Raw genomic sequence first — 17435 nt, 5'->3', positions numbered from 1 at the left:
ACTGTCGAATATTTTTGTTTGTAAATATAGTTGAACTTCTGGAAAATGACCCTGAGCTAACGAAAATGTTATGAAAAGTGAACCACAGGGAAGAGGTTCACATAGAGTCAAAACTTCCCGAGTAACGACCTCTCCAAGACAAAAAATATTCTGATACAGAATTGCAGTCAAATAATTCATTTCAAACCTCTATGGGCGACAAAGTCTTCGACAAGACCGCCTTCTCTGCCTTTCATCGCATCGGCGGTACTTACAGTGATTTGACTGAAAAAAATCTGCATCATTTATCATGTATCATTCAGGGCTGAGTCACTCGAAGCATGGTTTAGCGCTAACCATTGGTTAAGAGGTATTAAAACCTATAGGTTGTTATGGTATTTAACCCGGGTTAGCGCTAACCATGCTTCGAGCAACTGGGCCCTGGCCTCTCAGAAATGTTTCACGAGTATTATCACAAGGTTAACTCTAGAATGTATTCGATCGTACAAGACACAAAACATCTTTCCTTTTGCAACTTTTATTGTACAAAGTAGATGTTTTGGAACTAAATCGGTGAGATGCAAGTGTCTTGTAAGATAAAAAAATAGTCTCTTGTAAGATTCTCTGAACTCTATGGTGTTATGGGCAAAGATATTCGCTTACCTTCCATCATTCGTCCATTTCAAACCACGTGATGTCGCACAAATAGCCCATTTACAAGTTGCTTTTAAGCTCATTATGAAAGCGAGGTTCTTCCATAGTTTGAATGAAAATTAGTTTTCATTCACATGCAAAAACAAACTTATTTTCGTTTGAAAAGCTTTGACGAAGCCTCTCTTTCATTATGAGGTTTAAAGGAACTCGGAAATGGCCAGTGAAATACAAACCATCGGTAGATCTAAGTGTGGCCTATATGGAAAGAGCCTATCTCCCCAAGTTTCTTCTTTACATAATAATAAGCCTTGGGAAATTCACCATGTTTCTGTCGTGTGAAACAAACACAGCTCTCAACCAACCAGAAAGCCCACTCGCTAAAGATTATTTTATAAACAACTCACCATTTTTTTCAATTTACTCATATTTATAAGCGCTTGAATGTGTTAGTGTTAAAAACATTTATTTGTTCATAAAACATTACGTCATATGAAAAGGGCTATTTATACAAGAAAATCTATTTTAACGAGAAAATAGAAAAATTTAAGGCTGAGAGCATTAAAAATACTCGTAACTTGTAATGCAGCAGAACTCTAGCACTATAACGGGACAAAATCGAAAACTGGTAAGAATAAAAACAGCCAACTTCGCTTGCACGTTTACGTATGGTGGATAGACTTTGCAATCGGCAATCGCTACCAGTACAGTCCTCTCACGTCTTTGTTAACATTTACATAGATATCGAGCGTGGCTTCCAACGCGGACGGCAGTAGCCACTTATATTATTTGCGGTATACCTCGTTTCAAACGAAGTTAAATGTTCATTCGTTTCTTTGTTTTCTCCTAAACGTAACGAATAAATTTTGACACCGGCGAACTATCACATAAAACTGCAACAGCAGCGCTTAGAATTACAAAATTGCCTAACGTTCCGCAACGCTTAAATACTTTTTTAACCAGACAAACATGGGCGAGCACGATCCTCGCCGTTTGTCCTACAGCCCCCACGGGCAACCCTTTGAACACTCTACATTTCATCTCAGAGCGGTGCAACGAAAAAACTTGTTTCTGAAAATACTTCATGTCGTCTCTTTTTGTTTAAACACCGGTTGATTTCAAGATGTTGGAATCAGAATATGTTCTTTGTGACATCTTTGGACTGTTTTCAAATGATCCTGATTCCACTGATAAAGGAGTGCTTATCAACAGCCTACAAACAAAAATACCACATTTATTTAACGGTTGTTGCCAAATTCAAGTTGCAGAGATTGCTGAAGCAACATACTAGTAAACTGCATAATTATATGTTTGCTGGTTGCTAACAAAAAGATGCTACATGGCAAACAGGTCTTTACGTTATGTTGTATAGTATTCAACATTTTTTTTATTATTATTTAAACATATTTGTTGGCAAAGTTTACCCAAAGAGTGACAACGCTCATCCAGAGGGCTCCGTTTGAAAATATACACGCTTTAAAAATAGTATTAAATAGGATTAGGTCAGAAACGGCAGAAAAACAACAACAATAACAACCAAACAAACAAAGAAGGTGAAAAAGGAAAGCCAACAAGTGGAACATATACATTTAGTCATTACTTTGAAATCTCATAGATTCACTTATGAAAGACTGAACTTGAAAAAATAAATCGTTATTTCGTTCCAACATTTTGTCAAGTGATTTCACAAAAACACGGAACAAAATTACTGAGTAACTAAATTATAAATAAATATTTATCAGACCCTCTGACAAACGTACGATTTAGTAGCGACGAATTAATTTGTACACAATTAAGGAACACGGTATTATAAATAGTTCTTTATTTTGACAACATCGCAAATTCATGCGGCAGTTTATTATTATTTTCAACAAGTCAAAGAATACAATCCTTAACTCTCACTAGTTCATTAACTTTATACAGGACGTCAGTTGAGTTCCAATTTAAAAGTTCATACAACAATTGTCAGAAACTTTGAGTAATAAGTTACATCAGGATATTCACCTCTCAAATTTTAAGAACAATCCTTTTATTTCTCACCAACTCAGAGTTGAATTTTACTGTTTAAGAACACTCTTGTGTTTTAGATTGTTCATCAAAACGGTTGCTTTTCGTCATTTATAGTTTGTGATCTTTTTTGTCATGGTGTACTGTTTAGACTTTTCACAAATTGTTTACACGTGCTTTTTGTGAAATCAAACTTACATGTTACGACAAAAAGCGATTTTAAAGAAAGATTTTTAATGTTAAAAAATGAACGTTTTCGACAATCTTAGGGTACATGTGTGAGTTTATATCGAACGAAATGAAAAACTGTACATAAAAATCGTTAGTGATTTTTATTCCGTTTTTGCGTGCTTTTTTTTTTCTTTGTTTGTTTGTTTTTTTTTTGTTTTGTTTTGTTTTGTTTTTGTCAAAAACCATAAAACCGTACAAATAGCAGATAAGAAGATTAGAAAAAAGCAGAGATGTTTATAAAAAGGTAATTATGGTTTGCCTATTCAACATTTAGTTAAACTTTATAAATGCATAAATTAGAAAAGTTGTTTATATCTATTTATAGCTTTAGTTTAGGCGCGATTTTTTTTTTCTTGTACAAGACGGAGGATAAAAGTGTTCTTTTTAAAGATTACATAACATTTCAAAGATCTACATAAAAGATAAATTGAGAAATGCCACTTTATAAGAGTTCTTATTACTTAATATTTAGTTAAACTTTATAAACACATAACTTAGAAAAGTTGGTTACATTTATTTAATAGCTTTAGTTTGTAAGATACTTTTTGTTAGAAAAGACGGACGATAAAAGTTCTCTTTTTAAAGATTACACGAGACTTTTAAAAGATTAATATCAAAGATTAAGAAATGTCACTTTATAGTAGTTCTTATTACTTACTGGTTATAGCTACAGTTACTTATCTTTTGTGTTATGTTTTATATGGTGTATGTGTACAGTGGTCTTCCATTTTTTGACTCTAGACTGGAGCCCAGTATCCTGCGAAAACTGCTTTGAAGAACTGTGGTTTGAAAAGCCTGGGTACTGTCAGATGGGCGACGACGGTATATCAACAGACCATGAGAACTAAGGATTACAATAACAATTACTGGTTTATTAATTAACTTTTATTTATTTATTTATTTTATTTTATTTTTTACCTAGTTTAACATTATTTCGTTAACTTATTTATTCGTTTATTTTTATTATTTTGTTTTTAGCTTTTAAGTTTTCAGTTATGTATTAGCTGATTTATTTGTTCAAATCATTACTTTCAGTTCATTGTTTATAATGTTTTGAGAATTATTTTACTTATTTCACAAAGTTCTTCTTTTTTTTTTCTTAATTTTTTCTTAACTTTCTCCCCTTGAGAAACAAATCTTGAGAACTAAGGATAACAATAATAATTGCCTGTTCATTAAGTTAATTTTTGAACCTAGTTTAACATTATTTTGCTCTGCGTCAGCTTATTTATTTGTTTGTTTTATTTTATTTAGTTTTTTTTTTTTTTTTTTCACTTTTTTTTTTCATTGATGTATTGGTTGACTTATTCGTTCAAATTAACACTTTCTGTTTATGGTTAATATTGTTTTGAGAACTATATATTTCTTCTTTTTAATTTTCTTAATTTTATTTTTTATAATTGATTTATTATCACATCTACACTGTTACCGCGTTTTAGCTTTGAAATATTTCTTTATGCGACATGCCACAATATTATCTTACACAATTTTTCGCTTATTTACTTGTTAATGTTATGATAGTTTACAGACCTGAGGTTTCGGGAGTGTCACGCAACACTTACTCCAAACCGTTGCGTGACGAGGAAAGAAAAGTCAAATTAGCCGGCACTATTTTGTGTGACTTACCCTGCAGAAGCATGACTATGCGGAAAGTTTGGTACTTGCCCTCGTTCCTTTTTCGCCTTCTTCTTCATCAGGAAGCGCCCTATTGACGACTGAAAGTGAAAAAAGAATTAGATTAGGTTACGGAGAGAAACGATATTACGCAGAGGACTAAAACAGATGACAGTTCAAAATATAACCCCATGCAAGTGCGCAATGTAAAAGCATCCCAAATTAATAATGTGGATAATTTTATTTTAAAACGTAGGAAGCCAAAGTAATGCACTAGAATGGTAGAAAAAAAGTCAAAGATGTAAAAAGAAATGAGTGAAAATGTGCGTACTGTATCGGTTAGGAAAAGGGAGAAGAGAAGAGAAGAGAAGAGAAGAAAAGAGGGAAGATGAGGATATGGACAGGGAGAAATAAAAGAGGGGAGATGTGGAGAAAGGACGAGAGGAGATGAAGGGAATGAAAGAGGGGAAGAGAAAGAGTGAGAAAACGAGGAAGAAAGTCAGGGAGGAGGGGGAGAAGGGAAAGAGATGGCGGAAGGGATATAATGAAAAGAGAGGAAAGATATATGGCCATAGGGGAAGAAACGGAGAGAGGAAAGAGAGGGGAGTGTGGGGAGGAGGGACTCCCCTACTCCTCGTGATACTGTGGGTATGTACACGTGTCTGTCACGTGTGGCATTTTCTTGCCCACGCGTGGTGACAGCGTGCGAATCAAATAAAACCTGTAACTGCTGCGATAACGAAAGACGGAAATGCTTTAAGAGACATTCGAAATAAAACTAACAGATTACTAAAGACATTAAATAAGTGTCAAATAAGATAAAATCTAATCTGGGATAAGCCGGACGCCACACTCTGGGTGAAACAGTGGCGTCGAACGATAATGGGCGGCTGGGACACAGGCTATGTAAAGCACAAAGACATACAAACATCGGCTATCGACAGTGACCTAAGAATAGTCAATTCATTCGACACATGGCTTGGAGTTGAAAAAGGCATGACACTACGAGGAGAAGAGCTCAACACGAAGGGTTAAGAATCGTAAGTAAAGAAACTTAAAAAAAAAACTTTTGTGTACAAAAATAGTTACAGGTGAAAGAACATGAGAAGGGAAATGTAAAAAAACTTTAAGGCATTTTTCAAGATCAGGGACAACAATTATACAGGTCAGAAGGTTCGTTAAATTTTTTCGCATTATTCCAAGGAGCGAACCGAACAACGCGATAAACACTGAGAAAGGCGGTTTTGTTTTGTTTTTTCGAGTGTGCCTGTGCCACTAAATGAAGAAATACATCTTTCTCATTTAATCACTAGGTTTAAAACATAACATGACAATTCCGCCATGATTAACACTGTTTGCAATCTATATCCTAACAAGATTTCACATATTTTTTCAGTGGTGATCATCCAGTTGAAGTGCTTTATTTTAAGAATAAAATGGCACAAGAATGGCATATCTTTAAATGGAGAGCAGATCATATAAATACATTTTGCTACGTTTCTCAGTATTCTATCATGTTGACACGCAAAGATGTTACTATCTGAGGAAAGGCCTTGTCCAAATTGAAATTGAAATTGTCGCGGCTGCTGATACTTTTCAAGTATCAAAACGTTTTCGCAATACTCAACAGTACACTACGGTAAGGCGGACACGCGTTGACAAGCCCCGGCCGAATTTTACTTGTGTTTTAAGGTAAAACAGTACCCTTGTTCATTATGTTTGTATTGATTGAAAGAGTCTGCACGAATCTTGACGACTGAGTCCCACAATAGGCGAAATATTCATTACAATTTTTTTATTTATTTATTTATTTATTTATTTATTTATTTATTTATTTATTTATTTATTTATTTATTTATTTATTTCCAGTTCCTAATAATTTATTCAATGCATTGTCTCGGAGTGTTAGTAATTACGCGCGTGATCGTAATTTTTAGATACAAATTAATAACTTCTTGTGCATGTCAAAAAGTTATAAAATTTACGTTTGAGAACTCGTTGCTTCATACGGTATTTTTTGGCAGGTAAAAAAATCTTCTCTCTTTCGCTGTAATTAATTGCTGCTGCTTGAAACAGAAAAAGGTGTGCACATGTACTGGATTGTTACAAATTACAATAACTAAATTCACAGCTTCATGAGGTACACGATGTTGAATATATTATATACTCGTGTGATCGTCGGAGACAAATAAGCGTCAATTATATGTCCAAGTTTTCGTCGCAGATTTCGAATTTCGGGACATGATTCACGACGGAGGTACAGTCAGTGTATTCTATTGTGACGTGACAGTAGCGTAATTGCAATAATAATAATAATAATAATAATAATAATAATAATAATAATAATAATAATAATAATAACAACTTTGAAAAAGAAGATCGAACGCCCCAAAGTCCAATCTTCACATTTTTACTCCTTTAGAAGCCAGAAACTTTTAACGAGTCTTGAAATTGCAAACTTTGCTCCTCTCTCATCACTGAAGAGGTTCTGATTGACCAATAGATAATGCAATCAATTATTGAACTTAGAACAAAAACTGCTCAGTTTCGGTAATTCCAACTTTAGTAGCTTAAAAGGTTACGATAATGTGCGATCCGTCAGCAAAACCGAATCATGATAATTATATTTCCACCATCTGCTAACATCCCTACAAATTTCCAGCGCAGTCATATCGCAGAGATGTGAGGGTTTAGGAGTAAACATGTACCACAGAAATTTAGGCAAGGGTCCTGGGCGACCTTAAGGCGAAGACTTTTCCAAAATAGAGCGAAACCCAATGATGTCCGCCTTGCAGAGACTTAGCTGCACCTGACAAGATTTTAGAACTCAACAATTCTAATTTTTATACAAGCTAACTGAAGCACATCTATCAACAGACAGCAACAGCGCGCAGTCTCATAGCTTTAACATCATGATTTCAGCTTTCCGTCAATTAAATACAGAATGTAGACTAAAACCATTTTTTGAACAAATATCCAGTCGAACCTCCGCTAACGGATACCTCCTGTAGGCAGACACCTCTCGTAAGCGGACACTTGGTCACGTTCTCAGCTACATACAAACACTACATTTTTAACCTCCTATAAGCGGACACCTCTCTTAGCGCATACTTTTTCTGGTCCCAAGTAAAGGGAGGCTCGACTGTATTTGTATGCACCAAAGGCCACGCGCGCGTTTACTGAGCTGTGTCTATCGACGCCAACAGGGCCAATCACACGGTCAATAACCGCACAACTGTTGAAAGTCACGGCAATTAAGTTCAAAGAATGCTCAAGGTGGTCTATTCAACGAGTAAATTGCCGTCATCAATATTTTATCATACAATGAATATTTATTAAACTTCATCACAAACACGTTTTCTCGGCTTGCTGCTAAACGCTTTAGGAAGTTTACAAGACATTAGCCATATCGAAATCAAAACAAAATTAAGCAAATTTGAAATATTTACCATTTTGAAGTTTCTTATCTAAACAAGAGTTAGACCATCTTATAATGCAGTAGACGCCTTTCAAAATATACGACGCAACCATGATTCAAATTTCCCCCAGGCATGAACAAAATTCACCACAGCGTTTAGCCGCTATCCACTTTCAAACAAATCACAGCATATTTCTTTCGTTTTCACCAACACATCCGCTACGAATCAGCGTCGACCGTAGATAATAATATGCGTTAATCAAATTGTTATATCAACAGCATTTTCAAATATGTCAGTGGGAAAGCGACAGGATAATCTAAATCAAACACATTTCCGCATCAAAAATATCCATAGGAAAATTAGCTATTGTTATTTTAGTCTAAGGAATGAAGATCAAATTGACATGTCTACAAGCGCTTGACCTACGGGCGAATTGGTCATAAGCAAATGCAGGCTTGATGCGTTCACAGCCAACCGCTCACATATTATGAATATTGGCCTCAAGGAAGCAGGAAAGATTTGCAATATCATTGAAACCGCGAGCGTTCTAATCAACTTTCAACTGTCATCTCTAATGCTTAAAGATGAAAACCTTCCCGGTGGAAAGCAACATTTTCTTAGACTCGAGAGGGTCTGAGAAAGTTCAGTTTGTTTAGAAAACAAAAAGGATTCCAGGCGGAAATTGTACAAGTTATACTACCGTTGGAACGAAGAAACGAGTAGATTTGTACTACTGCTATTAACAGCACGTTTCACGTTGTGCTTGCTGTATTTTTCACAAGGTAGGTATGACTCTTAAAAAGCCGAAGGAAAAAAATTCGAGTTAAGTTCCTTCTCAGTCTTGATAATAAGATACGCAAGTACTTCTGTCAGTCTAAAAGTTTTCAATAATTTATTTTATCGTTATTTTAGGTTATTTTTACAGTTTTATCTGAAATCGAACCGTCCAAAAAGAGAAATGTTTCGTTAACTTCAGACATAGCCAACACTGCAAAAATTTCAGTCTTCAGTAATGAAATCTTTAGAAAAACTAACAAACTGCCCAGGAGATCAACAAATTTGTTTGCAAAAATTCAAAACATCTCGACTTTGATATAACCGAGGGCACTTGAAATGTTTATTTCAAAAGTCTTTGGCGACACGACAGCCAAAATGACCAGGTTTGCTGATCGGGCAGATTACGAATATACGGGGGGAGTAGAGAACTGAAACTCTTTACAGGTATCCAGACATCGAAAAACTATGCACTGAAACCTAATTTGTTATTCATATCGAGCCGTCAAAATATCATCAGTATAGAAACCGAAACTGCGCTATTGTGAAATACTGAAAAATCATCTAGAACACTCTTTGGTAATATTGCACGTATGAATATCAAATAAGTCATGTATCATTTCAATTCACAATGGAACATGAAAAGCATTTACGAGTAGTGTACTGAAACGAAATCACTTCAGTGTCACTGTTGTCAAATTAGCATCACACGGCATTCCCTCGATTGAGCACCCTCTCTCAATTTTTACGCCCTTAATCGACTGAGTTTCTTCTTCAGGGCCACTCAACGTGAACTCGAAGCAAACTTGTAAAAATCTTGTTTCCTGGACTCCTACATAATATTATGACCTTTTATGCTGTAAAGGGAAATTTGTGAAAGCTACTGAACACAGTTTGATCTGCTCGCGATTTTTGAGCTGAAAATTCAAATTGCCGAAAATTTTAGGGAATGGAATCATATTTTCCGGCTGATGCTAGTTGGCCCTTATTTTTTATGCTCCGAAAGCAAAAGGGATTATTTTTTTCAGCGTTTTCAGTTTCAAAGTCTGAAGAGACCTTCTGCTAAAGAAAACGCTTCTTATTCTTCACAATTTTTAAATCCAAAATTTCTGAGGCGGGTGATATCTTCCCAAACTGATTTTCCACCAAAACGAACCGAAGTGTGCCCCTGTCCCTTGGTGTCATGAAAACTGTATAAACACGTAACGTCTCTCCAACGAGAAGAAATAAGAAATGGTGTGAAAGATAAAGGCAAGGATGCATTTCTGCCACGTTAACTGCCGCAGACAAAACATTGGCCAAAATTCAAAATTGAAGTTAAAAGGCAAAAACACCAGGGTACTATACTGGTTGGAGGAAATGAGGTACCCTCAAATGAAAGCTACTCGACTCCTATGGTACTCCCCCTGACACTTTTTATACCTCATGATGTCACCTCAAAGAGGAACTGCTTTCAGGTCGTTTTGGTTATAGACTGCAAAACAGTCGTCTTTTTGCGTTGTCAGTCTGTCAACGAATGCGCGCGGTCCTCAAACAAAAGGTCTGGAGCGAGTGTATACACGGAGGGTGGAGGAGCGCGCGCGGATCCACGCTTTCAGTGCTTGGCGCCTTTTGATTGATTTAATGAAAGGGGAAAAAACCGACTGCTTTGCAGTCTGTTACGGTGCGAAATAGCAGGTGAAATGATCTTCCCCGATTGACCTGACTGAAATAGTGTCACGTAGTAGCTGCTCTATCTCGGTTGATACCTACGTACATTCAACTTCAGTGGAATATGAGGGAAAGAGAACTATCAAATGACCCTAAAATAATGGTTGGATTTGAAACCCTTCCCCTTCAACCAAATGTACACCTGAGTCTAAACCCGCTTGATCAATGTTTAAGGACTGTTTTATCGATTGAAGACGGTTACTAGGACAGTAGGTCCAAACATTCGCCAAAGGGAGAGACAGAGAAGCAATTTTCTTCGGGTAACGAAACCTCGAGCGAATACCGATTTAGCGCGCGAAAAAATTGACTGTGTGCATGCGTCTAGCTATCTCACGGGATCCCTGGGGCAGTGATGACGAGATAGAATGTTGAGTACACGCACGAAAGTAGAATGTTTTGGGAAACAAAACAATGTTTTTAAACATTAAAATTCCTCTTTTGCGGGGTCTTCTAAGGGAAGTATGTGATAATTTGAGAGAAACCGGCTTTCAGTGTTAAAAGTCAACAAACACATTTTACATCGACTCAAACACAGTGAAAACGGCCCAATTTAGGCAAAAATGGCTATTCTAGGGTACAGAATGTCGTTGGGTACGGTTCGCCGATAAAAAATCGGTACAAATTGACTGTGGCTCGTTTTTCATTTGAAAATTCCCTTCATAGCGTCACCTTTGTGGTCTGGATGCAGGTATCAATTTAGAGATCAATTAAGGGTATTTATAACTTTTGACTCTACGCCGCACATCAACACGGATTAGCCTAAGCCCTAAGGACAGCTGAAGCAAGTGCCCCAGGGCTCCGAGTTCATAAGAGCCCCCACTCAAGCTAAACTTATAATGAAAATACAAAAAAAAGCAGAATATAACGGCAAAACAAACATCCCGAAAATACCCTGAGACTTTAGACACCTGTGCACTTTGACGCCTACTGGAGTTCGGGAGTCTGAGTCACTGGTATTTATCAGAGAATTTTTCCCTGTCCAGTTCTCGAACACAACTCTATCTTTATTAGCTTTAGCTGTGACAGCAAACACAGGTCAAAGCAACTGCACAACACTGAATTCATACAAATATGCTAAGTACCCGTTACGCGACTTCATCATTTGGGAACGTGGGTGCTATCCTCTGGTTTAGTCAGCAATCTTATTGGCACATATGGTTGCCACAGTGTTGTGCAGTAGCGATGGAAAAGCAATAACTACCTCAGCAAGAGATTCCTGCAGGACACTTGACTGTGTATGTACGCACCAGCTGCTCAGACGCATGGCGGAGCATTGTAACCTGTGTAGCCACTAGCTAATCAGGCTGGGGAGGGTTTTGTTGTTGTTGTTTTTGTTTTTGTTTTGTTTTTTCACCAAGTTTCTCCCAAACAGTGAGAACAGTTCGCTGCACGTGTATCTGGTCCCCAACATCATACTCATTAATTTGTTAATGAAGCTAAGATAGTTACCGCTTCTACAAACTGTCTGCGATGCCAGAATCCTGACAAAGTGTTTCCGGGTTCATTTGGTGCACTCTACTCTTGCAATTAAGCCTTTCTATGACGTTTTTGTCGTGTTAAGTCAAGAGGTCGTTGTATAATTCGAGTTTAGCATAAAATTTAGTAAGATTGGATTTTTAGTAATACATGCTACAACTCAAAGCTAATCAACTGCCAGTGAAGGTTCTAAGATTGGTAGAATGGTGAACCCGCCATTTACACCTAAGAGCGTGGTGACAGCACCGCAATTCAACAAACAGTTTTAGTTTTTCAAAATGCTTTCAAATGAAAGCAACGAGAAACTGAAGCCACCAAACAGTGCTTCGTTTCTAGCTAACAATTATTTCACGAGCGCGCGTTGGATATGAGATGATAGATAGCCCGAGTTGGCTATAATCATACCATATCCAACAAGCGCGAGTGGAATAATTGTTTTATTAAAAACCACCAAGAGATTTTGCTAGATCTTGCTGATTTCGCTTTTGAAGAACAACCAGAAAGCAATTTAACGGTCGCTATTTTTCAGCAATGGCTCATATACCATGACCACTCAGCCAATCAAAACTCTGGAATTACATTATCTAATTATCTAGTTTTAAATAATCTCTGTTATTAAAAACTGGATCATTGTATAACGCAATTCGAGCACTTTGATTGGCTTAGCGGCTATGGTATATGAGCCATTATACCATGCCCCAGAAATAGAGACTACTGAATTGTCTTGTAATTGTTTTTGCAAAGCGAAATCCCCAAAATTTAACAATATTTCTTGATTGTTTTTAATAAAACAATCATTCCACTCACGCTTGTTGGATATGAGATGATTATAGCCAACTCGGCGCTACGCGCCTCGTTGGCTATCTATCTTCTCATATCCAACGCGCGCTCATGGAATAATTGTTTATTATGCTGATTCAAATGAAATCAGTTCTTTCAAAGGGTGCTGTTTGTTTGTTTGTTTGTTTGTTTGTTTGTTTAACCTTTTCCACAGTTTGCTTGTTTGTTTGCCTGTTTTAACATAGTATTTGGTAACATAGCCGGGCACCGTGAATATAAAACAAAACACCGTAGCATCGTCAGTCTTACCGATCTTGATCTGGACTTATCTTCCGAGGGGTCGTTTTTAGAGCCCTTATCACTGTTGCTGTACTGGCTTGCTAGCATAATACTGGGTGTAGAGCTTGTGGAACTAAACTGACTGTAGAGCGATCCATAACCAGATGAATCTGAAGACGAGTCTGCACATGAAACAACAGAACAAAACAATCAGAATATTTTCATCAACATGATAGCAATAGGCCATTTCCGAGATGCAGTGAACCTCATTATGAAAGCGAAGCTAAATGCAGAGCGTTTAGTTTGTATATGAATGAAAACTTATTAAAAAAAAAAAAAACTTTGCACGAAGCCTCGCTTTCATAATGAGGTTCAAAGCAACTCGGAAATGGCCCATTTCCCTTGCCGTACGAAACGCCACTTTGAAAACAAACATGACATCAACCTTCAACACCAGGCAAGGGCCAGGTATTGAAACCACGATCTTCCGTACACCAGTAATATACTCTCAATAAAGTTTACCTACCTACCTACCAACCTACTCTACAACACTGGCCTAAAGGGAGACATTAACTGGGTTCTTGTATGCGGGGCGCGCACAAACGGAAATTTTATATAGAGAGAGACCTCACAAATAAGGGAATTTAACAACACAATGCTGTCTTCTAAAGGTAAGTATGGAATTTCATTATTTATAATAGTTATAACAAGTGAATAATTCTGGTACGAAATTCATAATATATAATATATGTCGTTTCCTGTGACAAACCAGGCTCTAGGAAATTCTAATGAACGGTGAAAACAAATTTCATGCGTTGAAGCAAAAGAAGTCTTTCCACGTACACTAGACAAACTAAACAGAAAATAGAACAGACAGCGAAGAACGAGGCACCAGCCCTCAAGATTTCACATCAAAGGCTAAAGAGAATGCAGCTGTTACATACGGTGCGAAGGCAGTGAAATAAGAAGCTCTAAGAACAATCGCAAAATTGACACTTGAACTTCTCTCTAACCTTACATTACTAAGTAACATCGCTGTCACAAACCTTCGGCTCAGTCAATTTGAAGGATTTGGAGGAAAGACGCTTACTTCTAATTCTTAAAGGTCACGCTTAAATTCTTTCGCAGCGAATTGCAGTGAATTAGTTTCATTGTCTGACCATCTGTAACACCTATGAGAAAATACGACACGGAAAAACAGACAGGACATCTCGGTATTATGGATGAAACTTCGACTATAGCCAAACATTTTTGAATAGTTAGATATGTTTGATTCAGTATTTCTCTCTCACATTTATTATAAAACTAAACGTTCAACTCGGTCGAGAAAAATGCCGAGATCAACAAGTATAGAGGGATTCTAAAAAGACCGATTGTTTGCCGGAACCAGCCCGTTAAAGATAAGGTTTTTACTTAAAGAGCTCAAAGGTGGGAACTTTTTTGCGAGTCTGTGAGTTTACTCAATCATTTTATGATTTACTAGAAAAGTTTCGAGTTTTTTGAAATAAAGTATGTGGAGATTGAACGGCACTGTGCCTGTGTTTGTTTGATTAAAAAACTTGAATTGTTATTTGTCAATGGTAAATTGATTCAGTAAACTCAGACTCACAAAAACTTGTCAGTTTTAAGCTCGCTAAGTGAAGCTGAACTTTACCTTTAATGGATTTTTTTTTTCTTTTTTTTACGTTTGACGTAAGGCCGCATAGCTATCTTTCTGGAAACCCAACAGTTTGGGTTGTTATAGCGACGTCGTACCCATAATTTGGTCTTTTTTTCTTCTGATTCAGTTCTAAAACCTATCGCTTCTGGTTTTGCTCATCTATCATTTGGGGTAACTAAGGATTTTATTCAGTGACTTAAGGGAACTCCTGCATTGAATTTTTTGGGAAAATGCTCTTATACTTTACTTCGTCTCTTTCTTTATTTGAGCCCAGTGGTTTCGAATTAATGCCTTTGATTCTCGAAGTGCAATCGAATAATCACTTCTCATCCAGTATTTAGAGGAGGAGGGTTGGCAAACCTAAATTCAATAGCTTTTATCAGGGTTCATTCTCGTCTCTTGTAGAATTTTGTCCTCTTTCTCGGAAAAAGGTAATTATCGTCTTGTTGTGCCACAAAGATAAGTTAGATGGGCAAGCGTTGACGGCTGATAGAAATATCATGTCATTGGAATCTTCTCTCCAGGATATTTCGCTTCTTTCTTGGAACAATGAACATAAGGGTTCATCATATTCTAGATTGTAGCAAACAATGTTTCTTAATACAATCGATAAAGAATCTAATAGCACATTCTTGTAAACCGAGGGTGATATAATGCACATGTGATTTACGAGAGCAGATGCAGAAGAAAATTCTAAGGGTGCTGTTAAAAAAAGCAGATATCGTCCTTGAATTGAATCACGTTGTATACACTCTTATGCTGTACAATAGAAGAAGTAATAAAATCTGCAAAACAGTGTACAATGATCTTCATTTCTCGAGTACTTTCTGTCTATCTAAAGTACAATTCGATTTAACTTTTCGCCAAGCCTACAAAACGTATATTCATAAACGGTTTTACAGCTGTATTTTAAATCCTACTTAAGGCAAAAATCTTATACTCTTTTAGATTTTAAATACTACTGTTGCTTTGCTCAGTCTCAAAACTGTAGTTTTTTGTCTGTACAAAAGCCTAAACGAAGTCTTTCATGCTTTATTTTGGTATCATGACAAAGTTGTCCTTATGCAAATTTTTTATGGTGATGACGAATTCCCGAAAAAAGTGCGACTGTAATATCAAGATGTATATACAAGTTCTTGTAAACTGCAAAACGTTGACGAATAACGACATTTACAATATTCCTGATGCAGCCTCGAAGACATTTCAAATGTCACTCGTGCTTGTTACTTTTTCTCTTTCTTGTTGCGCAGACTCAGTCGAAGCAGCCCATTCCTGAAAAAAGCGCTGTACCGTCTGGTTGGGCTCACAGGCTCGTCTATGTTTCCATGGTAGCGAGGAGAAAACAACTCTCAACAACTTTTACTGACACGTATATAATCAGATTTATATCATCCACCCCTCCCCAACCCAATCAACATCTCCCTTCACAGCTGAAATGAACCCACACCTTCACACACCAAATATCCTACTGTTTTGCTAAAACAACTGCATTAAATCCGAGATTAAACATCCCAGAAACTGAGAGGTTGGTGAAAATGGTAAGGGCTACGGGCGTGAGATAACAGAAAAATTTTGTGAATATCAGCAGTCAATCCGATTTTGAAGATAACTTCAAAGAAAACCAACTTAAGATCAGTCACCTGTGCGTTCAGTTGGCTTCCAAGGAAACCATTCTCGAACTCTGATTGGATAATCTACCTGTCCTTCCTCCATGAAAGAATGTGAACTTGTTGAAAGGCAGTGGCAGACTGGAAGATCTAGGGGAGGGGTACGAAGGGGCAGGCATCCAAATTATTCTTGAGGATGTATGAGGTCAACGGCTTCTCTCCAATGTTCCAGATAAGAGAGAGGTCTCCGACAAAAACACAAAAACAAAAAAACCGAGAAAGCTGGCTTCCTGGCCCGATTGAATGGTAAACTTAAGAAGATTTGGAAAGAACCACACCAATTGACCCCTTAAAATACTTCATTGACTCCCTAACTTTGAAAATTATCTGGAACGCTGCGATCCACACCTAAAAGCTGTCACACTGTGATGCTTCTACTCCAAAGTCAAAATACAACATCAATTTTGCTGATAGTTACCTGAATGTGAACGGAAATGCTCCAACAGGGCTGCAAAAAAAAAATAGAAATGACCCCATTAAAAAAAGGAAACGATTTTTTTTCCAGTTTGTGAAAATAAAACGTACAATACAGAGAACGTCAAACAACACTTGCGGTTCGTTATTATGTCTATTACCTTGTGCCTCGATCGTTAGTCCATCTTTGGCCACTTGTCTGGGTTTTTTGCCGCTGTAATCGCGACTGTTTATATCGGCATCTACAATAAAAGAAGAATTTTGATGAAAGTGACAAGAACGGGAAATGAATTCCTCGGTGTTTGTATGTCCCTATGAATGAAAACTTGTTCTAATTTTAGAATCTAGACTTTGCAGCGAAATGACCGGATACCTGTGTTGCCGTTTTTCTACCCTTTGTGTGTATGGAGAAGTATATTTCTGAGTCTGAAGTGTTCACGAATCAAATAACGTAACTTACCAAAATCCGATACAAGCATTTTTATAACTTCACAATGACCATGCATGGCAGCCAAATGAAGCGGTGTGTAACCCTAGCAACAACGAGAAGAAACAGATATTGATTCAGTTCGGTTATTTGTACTGGAAGAGAATACACAGTGAAATAGAGAACTGGAATGTGATGGGTTTTGACAGGTCACATTGACTTTTTAGCACGAGTGCAAAAGTGAACTGTAGTATTAAAGAGTTAAGCTTGCTGTGCGCGTCTCCAAAGAAACCCGGGAATCCCTAGAACCGGGACTATTCCAAAGAGAGCTATGAAAGATCACCCGA

At 37.1% G+C, this 17435-nt stretch overlaps 1 protein-coding gene across 1 annotated transcript; it reads right to left on the bottom strand.

Annotated features, from left to right (window-relative positions):
- Positions 1-1079: 1079 nt before the first annotated feature.
- LOC146489822 (uncharacterized) lies at positions 1080-17274 on the bottom strand. The gene is made up of 6 exons (XM_085102921.1): positions 17122-17274; positions 16823-16903; positions 16666-16695; positions 12951-13102; positions 4495-4583; positions 1080-1843 (listed from the first exon to the last, which is right to left on the bottom strand). The coding sequence occupies exons 1-6, from the start codon at positions 17165-17167 to the stop codon at positions 1732-1734; spliced, it is 510 nt and encodes a 169-aa protein (XP_084959047.1). The 5' UTR covers positions 17168-17274; the 3' UTR covers positions 1080-1731.
- Between the last annotated feature and the right edge of the window lie 161 nt (positions 17275-17435).

The sequence above is a fragment of the Pavona decussata genome, unplaced genomic scaffold, assembly GCF_977016875.1.
Source record: "Pavona decussata unplaced genomic scaffold, jaPavDecu1.1 SCAFFOLD_3, whole genome shotgun sequence".
Classification (NCBI taxonomy): Eukaryota; Metazoa; Cnidaria; class Anthozoa; order Scleractinia; family Agariciidae; genus Pavona; species Pavona decussata.
This window is presented reverse-complemented; position numbering and strand designations above follow the sequence as displayed.

Excerpts from the sequence above, each read along its gene's own strand:
- LOC146489822 (XM_085102921.1), bottom strand. The coding sequence starts at position 17,167 with ATGCATGGTCATTGTGAAGTTATAAAAATGCTTGTATCGGATTTTG. Across the intron at positions 16,696-16,822 it reads ACTAACGATCGAGGCACAAG|CCCTGTTGGAGCATTTCCGT; the intron begins GTAATAGACATA and ends TTTTTTTTGCAG. Across the intron at positions 1,844-4,494 it reads CATAGTCATGCTTCTGCAGG|GCTGTTGATAAGCACTCCTT; the intron begins GTAAGTCACACA and ends TTTTGTTTGTAG.